Source organism: Gymnoscopelus braueri, assembly GCF_963280865.1.
Source record: "Gymnoscopelus braueri genome assembly, chromosome: 17".
Classification (NCBI taxonomy): domain Eukaryota; kingdom Metazoa; phylum Chordata; class Actinopteri; order Myctophiformes; family Myctophidae; genus Gymnoscopelus; species Gymnoscopelus braueri.
The window spans coordinates 50108679-50126210 of record NC_137617.1 but is presented as its reverse complement, the minus strand read 5'-3'; the positions used below and the strand labels follow the sequence as shown (position 1 = coordinate 50126210).

Below are 17532 nucleotides of genomic sequence, written 5' to 3'. Positions count from 1 at the left end.
CCTGCTGTATGTGGAGCCTGCCGTCGATGCCAGTGGAGTCCATGTGTTTGGACCTGGAGTGGAGAGAAGAGGTGAGGACAGAGGTTCTGTTTGTGTCCCTGTGTGCCACTTCAACTTTACCTTAGATTCATTTAAACTGTAAAAGGAAAAAACTCTGACTTCTTCTTGGCATTTTGCACCACTTATCTGGTCTTGCCTCAGGACTTAAGGTCTGATTATGATATCAGTTACTTGTATTTTCCGGGACCTATAAATTGATGCTTACACATTTCTTGTACGTTACTGTCGATAAGAGTGTTTGTTAAATGCCACAAAACGGGTCCGTTTTTTTTTACAATGCAGTGAAATGAACACCTGAGGATTTTACTGTGTACCTGTTCTAAGTCTTGTAATCATGTTCTGTGCATTTCCTGGCCTGTGCAACAGGCGTGTTCCGCGAGGTCTTCACCGTCTTCACTGTGGATGCCCGCTCCCTCACACAGAAGGGTGGTGACCACATCCAGACCCTGATCAGCAACCCCTCAGGCAGTAGCACGGACGCCTTCATCACCGACCATGGGGATGGAACCTACGGCGTGGAATACACTCCCTACGAGAGAGGTGAGTTAATTTATTAAAGTGATCATGTCGGTGCTTATTGTCTCTGCATCATCCCACTATGTGAGTGTGATGTCTGTGGTGTTTGTTCTGTTGACATGTTTCAGGACCACACAGTGTAGAGGTATACTACGATGGCTCTCTGGTGCCCAAGAGCCCATTCTGTGTGACCGTGACTGAGGCATGTGACCCAGGGCGTGTGCACGAGCACGGCCCTGCAGAACCAAACACAGAGCCTGACTCTGAGGTAAATATCTCACAGTTAATGGCTGCCATGGGGGCCATTCTCCTGGAGAAATGTGGCTACAGGTACCATATTCTCCACGTTTAGTAACAAATAGAAGACATGGTGATGAGGAACTAAGGACACCTTTAGACTCTGGAGAAGACAGGTCTGTCAGACTTCAGAGTGAGACATGAGACAAGACAGATGACACTTATTGAAGGAAAGGGAAGCAAACATTTACTGCTGAAGAATGATAGGATAAGATTAATCTTTATTTATCACTGTGGGGAAATTCAGGTGTCGTAGCAACATTGCAGCAACAACAGTAAACTTTAAACACAGGGTATAAAAATGAATTAAATTAAATTAAAAGTTAGATAAGTGTGCGTCTCTGAGCTCTGAACTCTGCCAGGCCGGGTTGCCTACTCAGGGCTTTGACAGTTGTGGGGAGCAGATATAGACCTACCTTGACTTTGAATGAAGAGCATCTCCCATTTCTTGTTCTTCTATTGTAAAGGTTACAGCAGCGGAAATATTGATCTAGACAAAGTTAGACCAATTTTATTTCACCTTTGCAGACAAAGGTGAAATAAAATTGTATCTGTGGATTTCTAACAGATTCAACACAGTTTGACCAGCAGACGTTCAGATTTAGCAGCACTATTTTCTTAGCACTATTTTCTTTTTTATATCACTCTCTCATAGGTTATTTACATAGGTGCTTTTCCTAGACTACTGTATATAATCGTTGGGAATATGTTTTCAGTAGCTTGCAGCCATATGCTGAAAAGGAAAGCTCTGCCCCCCTACCCACAATGCCCTGCTCTGAGTTCCCTATTTAGTTATCGTGTGTGTGTGTGTGTGTGCGTGTGTGCGTGTGTGTGCGCGTGTGTGTGCGTGCGCGAGCGTATCCTTCAGACTGAATTCTACACACTGACTCATAACCCACGTGGGACGTGTTTGATCATTAACAACGAGATATTCTCTGTGGACGAGCTGAAAAACCGACGAGGAACTCTGAAAGATGAGGGTATGTCCCTGCTTTAGTGATCAGATCTAATTTGTTACTGATAGTCAATCAAGCAAGACCTTTGATGAAAGTAAACACTTGTCATCTATATTTGTGCTTTGATGATATATAAAAACATTCTCTCTTTCTCTCTCCCTCTCCTTCCCTCTTTCTTTCCTTATCGTGTCACACAGAGACTCTGGAAACAGTGTTCTCCAAGCTGGGCTTTGAGGTGAAGATACACACCAACCAGACAGCAAATGACATCGGTCTTGTGATGAAAGAACTGGGAGGACGAGATTTCACCGAGGCAGATGCTTTGGTAGGTGGTGTTCAACATCTATACAGAGGGTTCAATAACTTCTTTGTTAACATAGGACCCGCACAGGCAAATGAAATTATAACATCACCATTGGAGGAAAGCAGGCCTGCTGAGGAGTGGGGTTTCAGTAACCAAAATTCTGTATTCCTAAAAGCAGTGGAGGAACAAGAGGTCATCGACATTGTTAGTAAATGCAACAATAAGACATCCACTGACTATAATGATGTAAGCATGTTACTTGTCAAAAAAAGTATAGATGCCATCATAAAACCCTTTACTTACAAATGCAACTTATCATTTAGGAACAGCCTTTTTCCAAATAAAATGAAAACGGCAAAAGTCATCCCAATTCATAAAGCCGGGGATAAAAAACTATTTACAAATTATAGACCAATCTCATTGCTATCACAGTTCTCAAAAATCCTAGAAAAATTATTTGTGGACAGATTGGATCACTTTGTGGAAAGAAATAACCTCTTAACAGAGAATCAATATGGTTTCCGAGCCAACAGATCGCCCGCAATGGCACTAATTTAGTTAACAGAAGAAATAACTAGTAATACTGATAATAAGATGTATACAGTAGGAGTTTTCGTTGATTTAAAAAAAGCCTTTGACACGATAGATCACAATATCCTCCTAAAGAAAATGGAAAAATATGGTTTCAGAGGGGTTGTGTCAAATTGGCTTAAAACCTACATAAAAGACAGAGAACTATTGGTCCAAATTGGAAACTGCAAATCAAGCTGTAGAACAATTACATGTGGCGTCCCTCAAGGGTCGGTCTTGGGGCCAAAACTTTTCATTTTATACATCAATGACTTGTGCAGGGTATCAAATGTACTGAAATGTGTTCTATTTGCTGATGACACAAACATATTCTGTACAGGGGAAGACATTGAGCAGCTTATGGAGGTCGTAACAATAGAAATGAGTAAATTAAAATGCTGGTTCAATAAAAATAAGTTATCCCTAAATTTAAATAAAACAAAATGCATGGTGTTTGGAAACCGGCAGATAGAAATAGACATCCGGTTGATGATAGACAATATTACAATAGAAAGAGTATATGAAAACAAATTCTTAGGGGTAATTTTAGACCATAAGCTATGCTGGAAACCCCATATAGAATATGTGAGGATTAAGATGGCAAAGAGCATTTCTGTTAGAGCGAGAGACATACTTAATCCCAAGTCATTGCACGCCCTCTACTGTGCAATGATCTTACCATATATGCACTACTGTTCGGAAGTATGGGGTAATACATATAAGACGACAATAAATTCACTAGTTACACTACAAAAAAGAGCAATAAGACTAATAAACAACGTAGGCTATCGGGATCACACACACAGATTGTTTCTGGTATCACATGTCTTGAAGTTCAGGGACATAGTCAACTTTAAAACTCTGCAGGTTATGTATAGAGCTAGATATAAACAACTTCCTGTAAACGTACAAAACAAGTTTCTGGATAAGGAGGGGGGATACAACCTCAGGAGACCACTGAACTTTTAGAAACATGTGATGCGAACTAATCTGAAAATCCAATGTATGTTTATGGGTATCATTATACGCTGCATACTGTGTATCTGTATGTATGTATGTATGTATGTATGTATGTACATATGTAGGTGTATGTGTGTGTGTATATATATATATATGTATGTATGTATGTATGTATGTATGTATGTATGTATGTATGTATGTGTGTGTGTGTGTGTGTGTGTGTGTGTGTGTGTGTGTGTGTGTGTGTGTGTGTGTGTGTGTGTGTGTGTGTGTGTGTGTGTGTGTGTGTGTATATGTTTATGTATATCTATAAATTACGTTCTGTAATTTTGCGTGTTTACAGAGACTGTGTGCGCTTTGAGGCGCGTAAAAATTCATGATATATAAGAAAGAAAGAAATAAATAGAAAAATAAATAAAAAAGGAAGAAAAGAGAAAGGAAAAAAAAAGACATGAAAAAAGAAATAAAAAAAGAAATAATATTCTTTGGTATTCCTTTGTTATTATTATTATTTATTTTCATTATTATTGTTATTCGGATTTGTTTCTTTGTTTTTGTTTTTTTGGTTGTTTGTTTTTTTCGTTGAAAATGATTAAGGGTTGGGCTCGACAAGCTTAAAGCTTCTCCTAAACCCTTTTTCAGGGACTTGGACAACTGTTATGATTGATACTATGATTATTATGAATACTAGTGTAAATATATTAACCAAATGAATTAATTGTATGTACATATACATATTTTTATATATATATATTTATCTATTCTGTATTTTGTATACTTGTCCAAAGGAACTGAAAATAAAACTGAACTGAACTTAACTGAACTGAGGTGTCAGTCTTTCACTGTGCATTCCTGTTTTCACACATTCTGCCTCTGACATTAGGTGGTGTGTGTGCTGTCTCACGGGGACACGGGATGCGTGTTCGGTTCAGATGGCAAGCAGGTGTTTCTCAAAGAACTGATGGAGCCCTTCAAAAGCAGCAAAGCCCCCACCTTGGCAGGGAAGCCCAAGCTGTTCTTCATCCAGGCGTGCCAGGGGAGCGGTCGCCAGGTGGGAGTGATGCTGCCATCCCCGACACCGAGCGAGGGTAAACTACAGGAAGACGGGGGCAGTTCCTACCGTCCTGTGATGGTCCCAAACGACGCAGACTTCCTGATATGCACGGCGACCGTAGAGGACTGTGTCTCCTACCGTGACACCAAGAAAGGTTCCATCTACATCCAGGCTCTGTGCAAACAGCTTGAAAGAGCAGCAGTCAGGTGAGAGGGAGGTTTCAACAACTGATTGATTGTTTAATTTACAAGCCTTTAGGTCACCTGAAATAATGAATACATATTTTGCACAGTACATTCAATATAAATCCTATTGTTCTACTTTGAGGAGGATGTGAACATTGAACACAACACTTCCCAGTGTGTTCTGTGTAGAGTGTTAAGATCTTGATCAGATAATCCAGCTTTATGAGTTCGGAATTACACAGAGTCATGTCGTTGGTTCCGATGTGGACCAGGACCTGGGAAATGGACTGTGGAAGTGAATCAAAGAGGGCGGGTAATTTATCTTATAAAACTGGAATGGTGGCACCTGGGAAACAGTGTGTTACTGCATTTGCAAAGCGGATATGTTTGATGATGGAGTCGCCAACAATCAGCAATTTCAGGGAAATGAGAGACTGGGGTTTGAGGGAAACTATGGATGGAATGGATCGGTCAACGTTGTTGGCTGTTGAGCGACCCATTACGGCAGTCAGGGCTGATGAGGCGGTTGTGGGGAAGTGGGCACATGGAGAGACAGGCGGGTGGAGCGACTGTGACGTGGGCGGCTGTTGTGGAGGTGGGGGGGTGGTGGTGACTGAGGGGGGGAGACAGTTCTGTACCAGTGGGTCGGTAGGGGTGAGAGCCCCGGACTGGTGTTTAACCACCGCCTTCAGCACAGTAGTGGCGGAAGACGATGGGGTTGATTAGCCTCCTGGCTATGCGTCCGATCATTAAAACACTTAACCGGGTTAATAAATAGACTTCTTAAACTACCGGTGTGTGTGGTTAGCCTCCTGGCTAGCCAGCTGTCAAAACTGGCTAGCTAGCTGTCGGCTGGCGCCGGCTACTGATCCCATACGGGTGGGATATCGGAGAGCTTAAAGCACACGATCGGTGCATCTGATCATTAAAAACACTTAACCGGGTTAAAATAAACTTCTAAAATTACCCGTGTGTAAGGTGTGGTACAAAAATATAGCTTAGAAATAAGTAAAAATAAGCCATATTCGGAGACGCTACTCGCCGGTGATAAGAACAATATGTTGTATAAGCTGGATTTCAGAAGTATTTTCCTAATGTAAGGCTCTACTCTGCTGTGTCCTAACAGAAGAGAAGACATTCTTGCCGTCCTGACAGACGTGAACCGAGAGATCAGCAGAGGACAGGATAAGGACAGCAGAGGAGAGTACTACATACAAATGCCAGAATACCGGAGCAGACTCACCAAGAAACTCATTCTCAACCTCATCTGAGACAACGAGGAGTGTGTGCGTTAAGTCACACATGACACGCAAAAGACGCAAATGCAATCTACATTGAGACGTGATGTTTAAACATGAACTAGGGAAGTGTGCTCCTCTGCACGCATGCCGGGTTGACACGCACGGCCCACAGACTTTGGAAGGCAGTCATAGACAATCGGAATGGTATAGGCTATGATAAATCTGACTTCATGATCACATGACATCAGAGATAATGTGTACCTACCGACTTGTGTGGGTTTTGGACAAAACCCATAATGGCTGGCTTTATCACAAAGCTTACCAAGTCTTTATTTACCCTGGGTGAAAGATTGTAGGAACAGAAAACATCTCCAGCCTTAGGGATGCCGTGACCATTGATGATTATGATGTGATGTGAATACATGGTTCTGATGATGAATGTTGAATTTAGATTTACAACTCATGTTTTTTACATGGATTATGGAAATTGTTGTTTTGCTCGACTGGAAAACACGGAGTCCACTCCTCTTGTTTTTAAAAGTGATATTAGTGTAAATAGAGATGGTTTTGACTTCACTTGACATATTATGAGTGAAAAAAGTGCAGTTAAAGCAGCTAATCATGGCTGAAGAAGTGCACAGCCTGACTGCTTTGTACAGTAACTCTGAGTTAATGTCAACATTATGAAAGTTGATCAACACATTAAAAGCTTCACCAGTTTATTATGATTTAATCAAGTAATGAAATAACGGATGTGAAAGTGTTCTAAGCCTGACTACAGTATGTAGCTGTGACAACTGTGTACATTTTTACAGCTCTACAAACAGGAATAGATTAGCTGTATATGTTATTAACATTATGTAAATGTATCTGAACTTTGGAGTTTGGGAAATCAGTCATCATGAGTGACAAGTCACAAGTTCAGTGTTTAATGAGTGATTCATGGTCTCTTGGAAGAGCCCAGTTATGTTGGTTGGTATTGTAAATATTCTTCATCATGATAACTTTCTCTTATGATTTTTGTAATACTTCACTTACAGTACTTGTAATCTTTTAAGAATTAATCTGTATGGTTCTATTGGTGGAATTAGACTGATGAATGGAATTGTAATCTGTAAGGTTGTATTGGGCCAGAGCTTGTAAATCATTGAACCAGTCTATAACAGTATGTATATGCTATGTTAAAGTGCCTTCAATAAATACATAATCTAAAATTGTAATTATTGACTTGGTCACTATTCTTCACATCAAGGTGTTTCATATCTGTGGTGGATGAATGTTACTCCTGGTTAACAATATGACATATTGGGCAGTTTCAACATTCTGAAAGGCTGGCTCTATAGCCATAAACCAACATTTCCTTGTAGTAAATGTATTATGTTACAGAACATGTGGGAAACCAGTACGAGTGAGGAGAACGGAGCGGGAGAGCCCGTTTTCGGCCGGAGGGGGTAATACAAATTTAAAAAAGAACCACGGCGGCGAGCGGGAGGCCGAGGGGCCTGCAGCAAGAAAAAGACAGTGAAAATAGACCCATAGAACTTACCACATTTTCCCTAAAGCCAGAGAAGTCACTTTCCATTTCATGGCACTCAAATCTAAGAAGGTCTATGAGGGAGAGAGAGCAGTGGTAGAAACCTGTACTTTGTGCAGGACTTGGATGAAGACAAGAAGCTGGAGGTCTTCAGTCATGAGTGGACAAGTTTCCCAGCCTCCCTGTTGGAGCCAGATCCATCCCTTGACCAAGGTTATGCCATGCGTAGGGGAAGAAGGGAAGAAGGATGACTACTTGGCTGCTATCAAGACTTCCCTTGGCAGCTCATAGAGAGAAGTGGACAGACTGCCACCGTTCAACAAGCCAAAAAATATACAATATTGTTTCCACAATGTTTCCAGCAGAGTAGACCACTCATTCAGTGTCACCAAATCAATATATAGAAAAAAAACAAGCAAAAAGTACCTATAGCATGCTATGTCAGGTTCTCTTTTTGGGTGACTGGATCCCTGACTGTATGTGTTCATTTTGTCTGTCAGGATTGTGTTCTATGTTTTTAATGTTGTGTATGTGTCACTGTGACCACCACACAGGGACTACAGATGTACATTAGCTCTTATATCTATATATATCTGGTGCACTATATGTATTCAGCATTGTCCCTCTAATTGTCCCCCCTTTTCTAAATAAATAAATACAATCAAAAATAAGAAAAATGACAAAAATATACTTTCCCAATCCCTTTCCATGTCACATGGTGCAATTAATTATTTGCAAAAGATGTAAAGATGCTTGGGTGTCACAGTGGTAAAGTGCATGTCAAACTAAATGTAATGCCTCAACTCTACCATTCCAAGTACTTGTCAGGTTGACCGAGTTCCCGGTTCAAATATGATTATTTTGGGGGGTCCCCAGTTCAAATGTGATTATTTTAGGGGTCCCCAGTTCAAAATTATTATGATTATTCACATGTGTGGTAGGACACCTACTGGTGGACAACAGGTATTGCATGAAAGTCAAATCACAAATGAATCCTCTGCTCAAGTCCCTTATTTATACAGCAATGGAGCTCAACCCATGATGGACAGCAACAAAGTACATTTACTGGAGTACTGTACTGAAGTACAAAACAATTGAGTATCTGGACTTTGCTTGAGTATTTATTTTTATTTCTGGAAACTTAAAACTTTCACTCCACTACATTTCAAAGATAAATATTGTACTTTTGACTACATTTCTAGGAAAGGACCCCCCAAACTTACAAAAATACTTCATGAATTAACCACTTAATTAAGGTACGGTTAGGTAAGGTAAGCACTTAAGTATAAAATAGGGCATTCATTTAAAAAAGATGAAATATGAAAAATAGCCAATTTATACAAATCAATCACAAATTCATACAAAATTACAAATCAATACAAAATCACTGAACTAGCTGCTCATCCTTGATCCATTTTAATGTGATATATGATTATCCAATCGGAATTAAACTTGTCAAGAAACGGCTTTAAATCTAACGTTTTTGCTAAGTTTAGCTCAGAAACGACTAACGAGGGTGTGTTTTGATGTAACCAATCATAGTGTCAGAGACGGTCCCATTCCCTCTGAGCTATGGGATCGCTGACACACACACACACACACACACACACACACACACACACACACACGCACACGCACACGCACGCACACACACACACACACGCACACACACACACGCACGCACGCACACACACACACACGCACACACTCTGCAGTAATCAGAGAGCAGCTGAGGGACAGAGAGGGACTCAGGGCTCTTTAGTGTAGGCCTACTGCATTGCTTATTTCTCACCTCCAATGTTTTCAGATACATATTTTAATGTACTGTTTGAGTTTAAAACAAGTAATGCACCGTCTGACGTCATTTAGAGTTGATAAAGAACGTAGTAGACCAATTGTGTCTCCATAATTAAAATCAGGTGTGAGTGGAGGAATGTGCAGCTATGGGAATCAAACAGGTGAATAAAATCAAGATGTATTTATATTCATAAAGGTCTTATCTATGTCAGTGGTTGCCAAACTGGGGGTCGGGGTCCCCAAATGATTTTAGTGGGGGTCTCCAGATGATTAGATTAAACAACATTGTTTTCTCACTCAACAGTAAAACAAACCAACATACAGTATAAGTGTATACAGGGTATCTGCACATTTATAAAGTTACAATTTAAGGACTTTTATGACCTTTTTAATACCAAATTGAAAAAATTGTCAAATATTACATTAGAAAGAGGCAAACATTGTGAAAATAGACAAACCACAGGCTTGTAGATCAGCTATTTTCACAATATTTATCTGTGGAACCGAGTCAAACTCATGTCTACAATCCCAAGTGCTATTTCAATGATATATATATGATTTGAGGGGGGGGGGTCAAATATGATTACTTTATTATGATTTCTTAACTTTTTTGTTTGTTTTACAAGCATGATTCACGACCATCAACACAGACAACATCAACACCTATGAGTTGTATGATGACATCCTGTAGAAACGTGTGGACTTGGAGCTCTGTTATGATTATTACCATATCAGAATCAACTTTATGGTCACATGACAGGTTTATGAGAAGTGGGTGAAATGTGTTTTGTTTTGTTGTTTTCCTGCAGCATAAATACACAGTGGTAGAATTCTATAATGTTACCTCTGTTGTAGGATCAATGTACGACTTCTATATTGGTGTGTTACTGTATTAATGTAGGATTTCATAATGTTACCACTGTTAACTACAGGGGTTCCACTACCTAGCTCGAGACCCCTGTTTCCCCAAGAACCAAACTTACACAAAAACCTGACCATACAGTATGCCCATATATGGGCATATACTGATGACATCAAGGAACTCCATATACAGTATGAACGGGTACACGGGCAGACAGATGGTTTGATACAGTTGATAATTGTGTGTGAACTTTGATCCAGAGTTATTCCTTACAGCAGGTTAATGATTAAACATTGATTTAGAGTTATTCTTTATAGCAGGTTAGTCATTAAACAGGAATCACTTGTCAGTGCGTGTTGACGCTGGAAGAGCTGCTGTTTCTCTGCTTCATCAGGTGAGAACTAACTTTATCTTTAAATGCATAATTAGTTGATATTCAGTAAATCACATTAAGAGCTGCGTTTGTTCATGAATACTAATGAGACAAACACAAGATAGTCCTTTATCAGTATTTATTAACCTCGTAAATACCTATATACATGGTTGTACGTCAGCAGCCGGAAATAGACGATCTACAAGCTCACAATGCGTCAGGTTTTCACTGAATGTTTGCCTATTATGACTTACCCAGAATCTGAATCAACTTTATTGTCACTCCACGGGTTTACAGGTGTAAAAAAAATATTTGAAAACTGTCTTCACGACAAAGAGACAATAGAGGAAAAATAGGGAATAAGAGGGAGTTTAAAACTGTCTTGATGACAAAGAGACAAGAGGAGAAAACCGTCCAATCAGCTGGGGCAGTGTGGGCGGGGCATCAAGGCCACTGTGGCCTCAGGGACATCATCAGGGTCAAAAGGTCAAACTGATTATGCTGCTTTTTATTCTACACAAATCAACATTTGACTCAGGACTTTCTACAAAGATTGGTCATTTCTAAATATCAATGAATTCTTTTATGAAATATTTATATATTTATTTATTTATTCCACTGATTGCCAAATACTTAGTAGTTTTATTTGATAGCCTTCCTGCAGAGGCATTTGGTCTTAGTTTTCTCAAACAATTGACAACATAAAAGGTCATCATTTGTTCCTAAAATGGTTTAAAACAAGGTTAAAAACAGCAGCAGATGTGTCACGATCTTAACCTCTGCCCCTAGCTGTCCTGTGTGCCCTGTTGTGACTTGGCCCTGCTGCTCCCTGTCCAGTAACATGGCCCTGTGTGTTCTCCCCTTTTGCCCTGCGTTCTCAGCTCCCTGCTGATTGACCTGAGTGGAGGACTCACCTGTGGGGGCCAAGTGAGCCCAGTTGGCAAACAAACTCCAGAGACTTAAAACATTGCCCAAGAGTTGATTTGTTGCTGGTTCATTGTTGTGTGCTTTATTTCTGTAATATTTAGAGTGATGTTTAGTGTTGTTTCTTGTAGTCCAGTGTTGTGCTTGTCTTTGTGAGCTTGTGATCCATGTGTTAGTCTTCAGGAGAGGAAGTTTTCATTAATTGTGATTCTTGCCTCCTGTGTTTGGTTTTGAGTTGAGTTCCCAGGTTTGAATTAAAAAAAAAAAAACATCAGATTTAGATTGTATGAGGTGAAAGTGGTGAAATATTACATCTTGTGATGGACACATCAACAGCCACACATGAAGGCAACACAAACCCTTTTTGTTCATTAATGTAGTTTATATTTGTTTTCAGTATTACATTATACATATTACAAACAAACGAGAATAAGTAACCCAAACACAACCAGTTTAAAATAATATAGTGTTAAGGTATTTTATCTGTGAGTTATTTAAGATTCAGTTTTCAGTGTTCATTGGCTGGTCAAGAGACCAGTTGATTGGCTGGTCAAGTAAGGGACCAGCTGATAGATGTGCTTATATATTTGGACTGTATGTTTCTTCTGCACTATGGGGAGGGACAGGGCTTTATTAGCTAGATTTAGTTTTTTGAAGAATTTAAGTTGGATTGTAAGTTCATCATCTTAGTTAGTGTTGTATTGGTTTATGTTGTAGTTATTTGTAGTGTGTTTAAATGTCAGTCTTTGTCTACCCCCCTTTAGTGTGAGTAGTGGTCTGATCACCCATTACATAGAGTATGTTGGTATGTTCCTATAATGAGTCATTTTAGTAGGTCAGTCATAATGTGAGGTTGAGTTCTGTTCAGTCCCTTTATTTTGACCATTTTTGTGGGGCTCAGAATTATTGTTTGTAATATTTAAATAAGTCTCCCTGTGTGTCTCTCTCACCAACCAACTGGGTCCCTGACAGCTGACACATCTACTAACAACTTCTGCTGACATCACTCCCCCAGAGTTGGTGCCAAAGTGCCCTTGAGCAAGACGATGAACACCTAATTGCTCCTGATGAGCAGGTTGGTGCCTTGCATGGTTTCCTCTGCTGGCTGTGTGTGAATGTTTGTATGAATGAGTGAATGTAATGTAATGTTAAGTGCTTTGGATAAAGGCACTATATACATTCACCCCCCCCCCCCCCTCTTCACCACAACACAACAGTCCTGCTAGCAGTCATATCAGAACTAAAACTAACAGCACAAAGGGTTAACATTGTGTTGAAGGTTTATCATCTTTTTATACTCCTGTACTTTACCTGTTGAACTGTTGACTTCATTTATTGTTTTATTGTGTCATTGACTCATTTAGTTTTCTGTCTGTATGGGTTTTACCATCACACTATAAAATCATAACCTTTGAAAGACGGGGTGAACCAATCACTGAGTAGTTAGGATGAGGACCATGTACTGTAGGCTCTACTGTCTGACAGTGAGTCCCTGGTTCAATTCCTGGGCCGGCTGGGTCATTTGCTGCATGTCACTATAGCTGTGGAAAGTAACCAAATACTGTTGTTTTTAGATACTTTGACCTAACTTGAGTATTTCCATTTTTTGATAATTCATACTTCTACTCCACTACATCTCAGAGGAGAATGATATTCTTTTTTACTACACTACAATTACTTGAAACTAGTTACTATTTACTTTGCAGGTTTAGATTATAAAAAGGTACAATATAATTATGAGTAAACAGGTTGAAGTCAGTGAGGTGGAGCGGTTACTAGGCTCTCTTCCTGATAGTTAGTTAGCAGGCCTAGATAACATGGATAGTACTTTGCTGAGGATGACTTTTGTTGGTATCATAGCATCTCCTGTCTGTCATTATTATTTATAGATGTTTGTTTGGATGTGGGCCTATGTCCAAAGATTTGGAAGGAGGCTAAGGTTATTCCTTTACCTGTAAGGATACCAAATCAGCTTTTAATGAGGGGAACTTTCAGAGTTCCTTTACGGCTTTGCTTCCCAGAGAATATCTCGTTGTACTCATTCACTGCCAGAACTTAATTTTTTTTGCGTTTGCCCACTGCCAGAGATTTTTCATTGAAAAAAAAAAGTACTCAGGAGCCGAGATACAAAATGTTTAAGTTTTAAGTTAACAAGGAAGTGGATGGGAGTCTAGATCTTCAACAAATCATATCTCCTTGGTCTTTGGGTTAAAAAATAAAAAAATAAATAAGAAAAATTAAAAAAAAGATTTTATTTTTTTTTGAAAAAATTAAAAGTCGTTTTAGTCGTTCTTGGCAGAGGGGGTTAAAGGACAAAAGTCGTTTTAGTCGTTCTAGGCAGGGAATGAGTTGTTAATGATCAAACACGTCCCACGTGGGTTATGAGTCAGTGTGTAGAATTCAGTCTGCAGGACACACACACACGCACGCGCGCGCACACGCACGCATGGTGCATGCATGTGTACACACACACACACACACACACACACACACACACACACACACACACACACACACACACACACACACACACACACACACACACACACACACAAATAAAGTATTTGATATGTTTTGAGTAAAATCATAGAAAAGTTGGTGCATGCACAAATTCAAGCTTATTTTGTATTTTTGTATACAAACACCTGCATTTACAGTAAATTAACTAAATAAATAATCAAAGATTGTATTTAACACTGTAAAGTATTTTTCTCTTTTTGTTTATTGTTATTTGTATGTAATTGCAGCAATTTTTATTTGTTAGTTTCCAATATGTACTGACATTTAATCATTTTGTATTTGTAATTGTTTTTATGTGGACCCAGGAAGACTAGCTGGTTGCTATGGCACCAGCTAATGGGGATCCTTCATACAATCAACAACAACAAAACATCTAAACATACATGAAGGCACATTTCAACTACAAAACAATAAGTTTTGTTTTTGTACAGCTGTACTGTACTGTATCACTCTTACAAACACTTACAATAAAAATATTACTTGCATAAAACAATCCACGTCAATGCCGTATCAACTTTTAAATTAGCCTATAAATGTATACAGTATCTTATCTTGTCTGATATGCAGCACTCCATAGGTCACTGATAAAACACATTGCATTATGTTATATAAATATGGAATCAAGGTTGACTGTTTCACTGTTACATTATAAACATAAAACATTTGAGTACATACGGATGGAGGAATGCAGATAGTACTCAAATGGTAAATATGAATTACTAATTGGAGTCAAGTTAAATATTTTTTTCTCAAAACCATTAACATGGCAGCCTTTTAGAATGTGCCTCATTTAGTTTTCTTTGAGGACTTGGCGGGCCGGATTGAGATGGTCAAAGGGCCGGGTCCAGCCCTCGGGCCGTATGTTGCCCATGTGTGCCTTAACGTCAGCTAGTCTTCCTGGGGTCCAAGCATAGAGTTAAAGGGATATTTCACTTTCAAAAAAACTTTGGGTCATTTTATCATCTACTCAGGCTTTTGTGAGCCCCCCAGACAGTTTTTAAGTTGCTTGATTCACTATTTAGATATTTGATATTCATTTTATCAGACACGCCCCCTTCCTATACAAACCCATTATAACTTCAAAACTAAATTTGTAACATGTTAGATTCATCAAAAACACCCGTCCTTGGTTCTGGTGACTCACCCTGCCCTCCTAATACGCGAGGGGGCCATTACTTTTTTCTTTTCTTTTATTCTATTTTGTTATTGTATTTAATTTTTTTCATCTTCCAAAAACTATTAAAAATAAATGAAAAAAGTTATCGAAAGAACACGGCCCCCTCACGTATTAAAATCACCCCTTCTTCGGGTTGGAAAGTGTGATGGGCGTAGCCTATTTGTGGCCACTGTGACACGTTCTGCGTCACAGAGGTGACGCGTTTTACGTCACAGAGGTGCGCGGCCCCGTGCGCAAGCTTGTGCGCAAGCTCGTGAGTCGAGCCCATCGTTTTCGCTCGTACATTGTGCAGTGGCCCCATCCGTTTAAGCTGCAGTACCTATGAATGGCCAGCATGTCCAATGCGCTTCAATGCAACCACTGGGTTCTGGGGGCTTGGGTCCAAGACATTAACATACATTTACAAAAATATGTGTATTACAAAAAAATACTAAAAACGGCAACAAAAAAAAACATTTCGAGTATCACATAAAAAGAGATACCAACAGGGATACAATAGATTTAAAAAGTAGCACTATCAATCTGGTATGTAAGAAAATATGTTATTGTATGTTTTGAGTGTACAGTATATGAAGTCAAAGTTTCCTTTTAAAACAGGCTTTTTTCTGGTGTTACGAGTCTCACTTGGAAGACTATTCCAAAGTACAATTGACCATAAAATGCAGCGCTCTCCATGGAATTGGACTTTGGTAGAGATAGAGTTATCTGTCCATCACTCGCCCCACGAGTGATATGGTTTACATAGAAAGGTAAATGTCTATGCTATTGTTTTAATGTTTATGATATGGTTTGGTTTACATGTGTTTACATATAAAGGTAATGGCTATGCTATTGTTTATGCAAACAAACAGTGCAAAGTGCTGCTAAATGTATTTGAGGTTTTCAATATAAAAGTTGGTGAAATGGTTTCAGTGTGTAATACTATGTATCAGTACTTTATGAACATTTCACCACATGTTGGAGATCTATTAGGATGTATGAGAGGCAGCAGTGGCTCAGGAGGTAGAGCGGCTGGTTTGGAATCAGAAGGTTCCTGGTTCGATCCCCAGCTCCCCCTGGGTTAGTGTAGAAGTGTCCTTGAGCAACACACTGAACCCCTAACTGCTCCTGATGAGCAGTTTGGTGCCTTATATGGTTTCCTCTCTGCTGAATGGATGAATGTAATGAACATTGTAAAGAGCTTTGGATAAATTATATATAAAGTTACCAACAAGTCCAACACTCCCCGCTTACAGGCGCCATCCCCCAGCCCATAGGAATACGTGCAGTGACAAATATCGCCCTCCTCCCCACCCGGCTTCCCTCCCACAAACCCCAAACACGGGCCAATTGTTTTTGTAAAGACGCTCAACACAGCCGGATTCACCACAGCTATTTACTGTACATACAGCACATTATTTTCTAATGATGTCATGTGTTCATACAGTATGATCACATGTTATTTATGTCATGTGTTCATACAGTATGATCACATGTTATTTATGTCATGTGTTCATACAGTATGATCACATGTTATTTATGTCATGTAGTTCTTCATACAGTATGATCACATGTTATTTATGTCATGTGTTCATACAGTATGATCACATGTTATGTATGTCATGTGTTCATACAGTATGATCACATGTTATGTATGTCATGTGTTCATACAGTATGATCACATGTTATTTATGTCATGTGTTCATACAGTATGATCACATGTTATTTATGTCATGTGTTCATACAGTATGATCACATGTTATGTATGTCATGTGTTCATACAGTATGATCACATGTTATTTATGTCATGTGTTCATACAGTATGATCACATGTTATTTATGTCATCTGTTCATACAGTATGATCACATGTTATTTATGTCATGTGTTCTTCATACAGTATGATCACATGTTATTTATGTCATGTGTTCATACAGTATGATCACATGTTATTTATGTCATGTGTTCATACAGTATGATCACATGTTATGTATGTCATGTGTTCATACAGTATGATCACATGTTATTTATGTCATGTGTTCATACAGTATGATCACATGTTATTTATGTCATGTGTTCATACAGTATGATCACATGTTATTTATGTCATGTGTTCTTCATACAGTATGATCACATGTTATTTATGTCATGTGTTCATACAGTATGATCACATGTTGTTTATGTAATGTGTTCTTCATACAGTATGATCACATGTTATTTATGTC

General features: G+C 39.1%; 1 protein-coding gene across 1 annotated transcript in view; it reads left to right on the top strand.

Moving 5' to 3' along the window:
• Positions 1 to 17532, top strand: part of LOC308105472 (GTPase IMAP family member 8-like) — a 166552-nt gene that overhangs the window by 125542 nt on the left and 23478 nt on the right. The window contains exons 8-11 of the mRNA XM_080456203.1: positions 17 to 71; positions 427 to 600; positions 705 to 844; positions 1742 to 1853. Of these exons, the coding sequence (XP_080312329.1) occupies positions 17 to 71; positions 427 to 600; positions 705 to 844; positions 1742 to 1853 (481 nt within the window). The remainder of the gene's footprint in view (positions 1 to 16; positions 72 to 426; positions 601 to 704; positions 845 to 1741; positions 1854 to 17532) is intronic.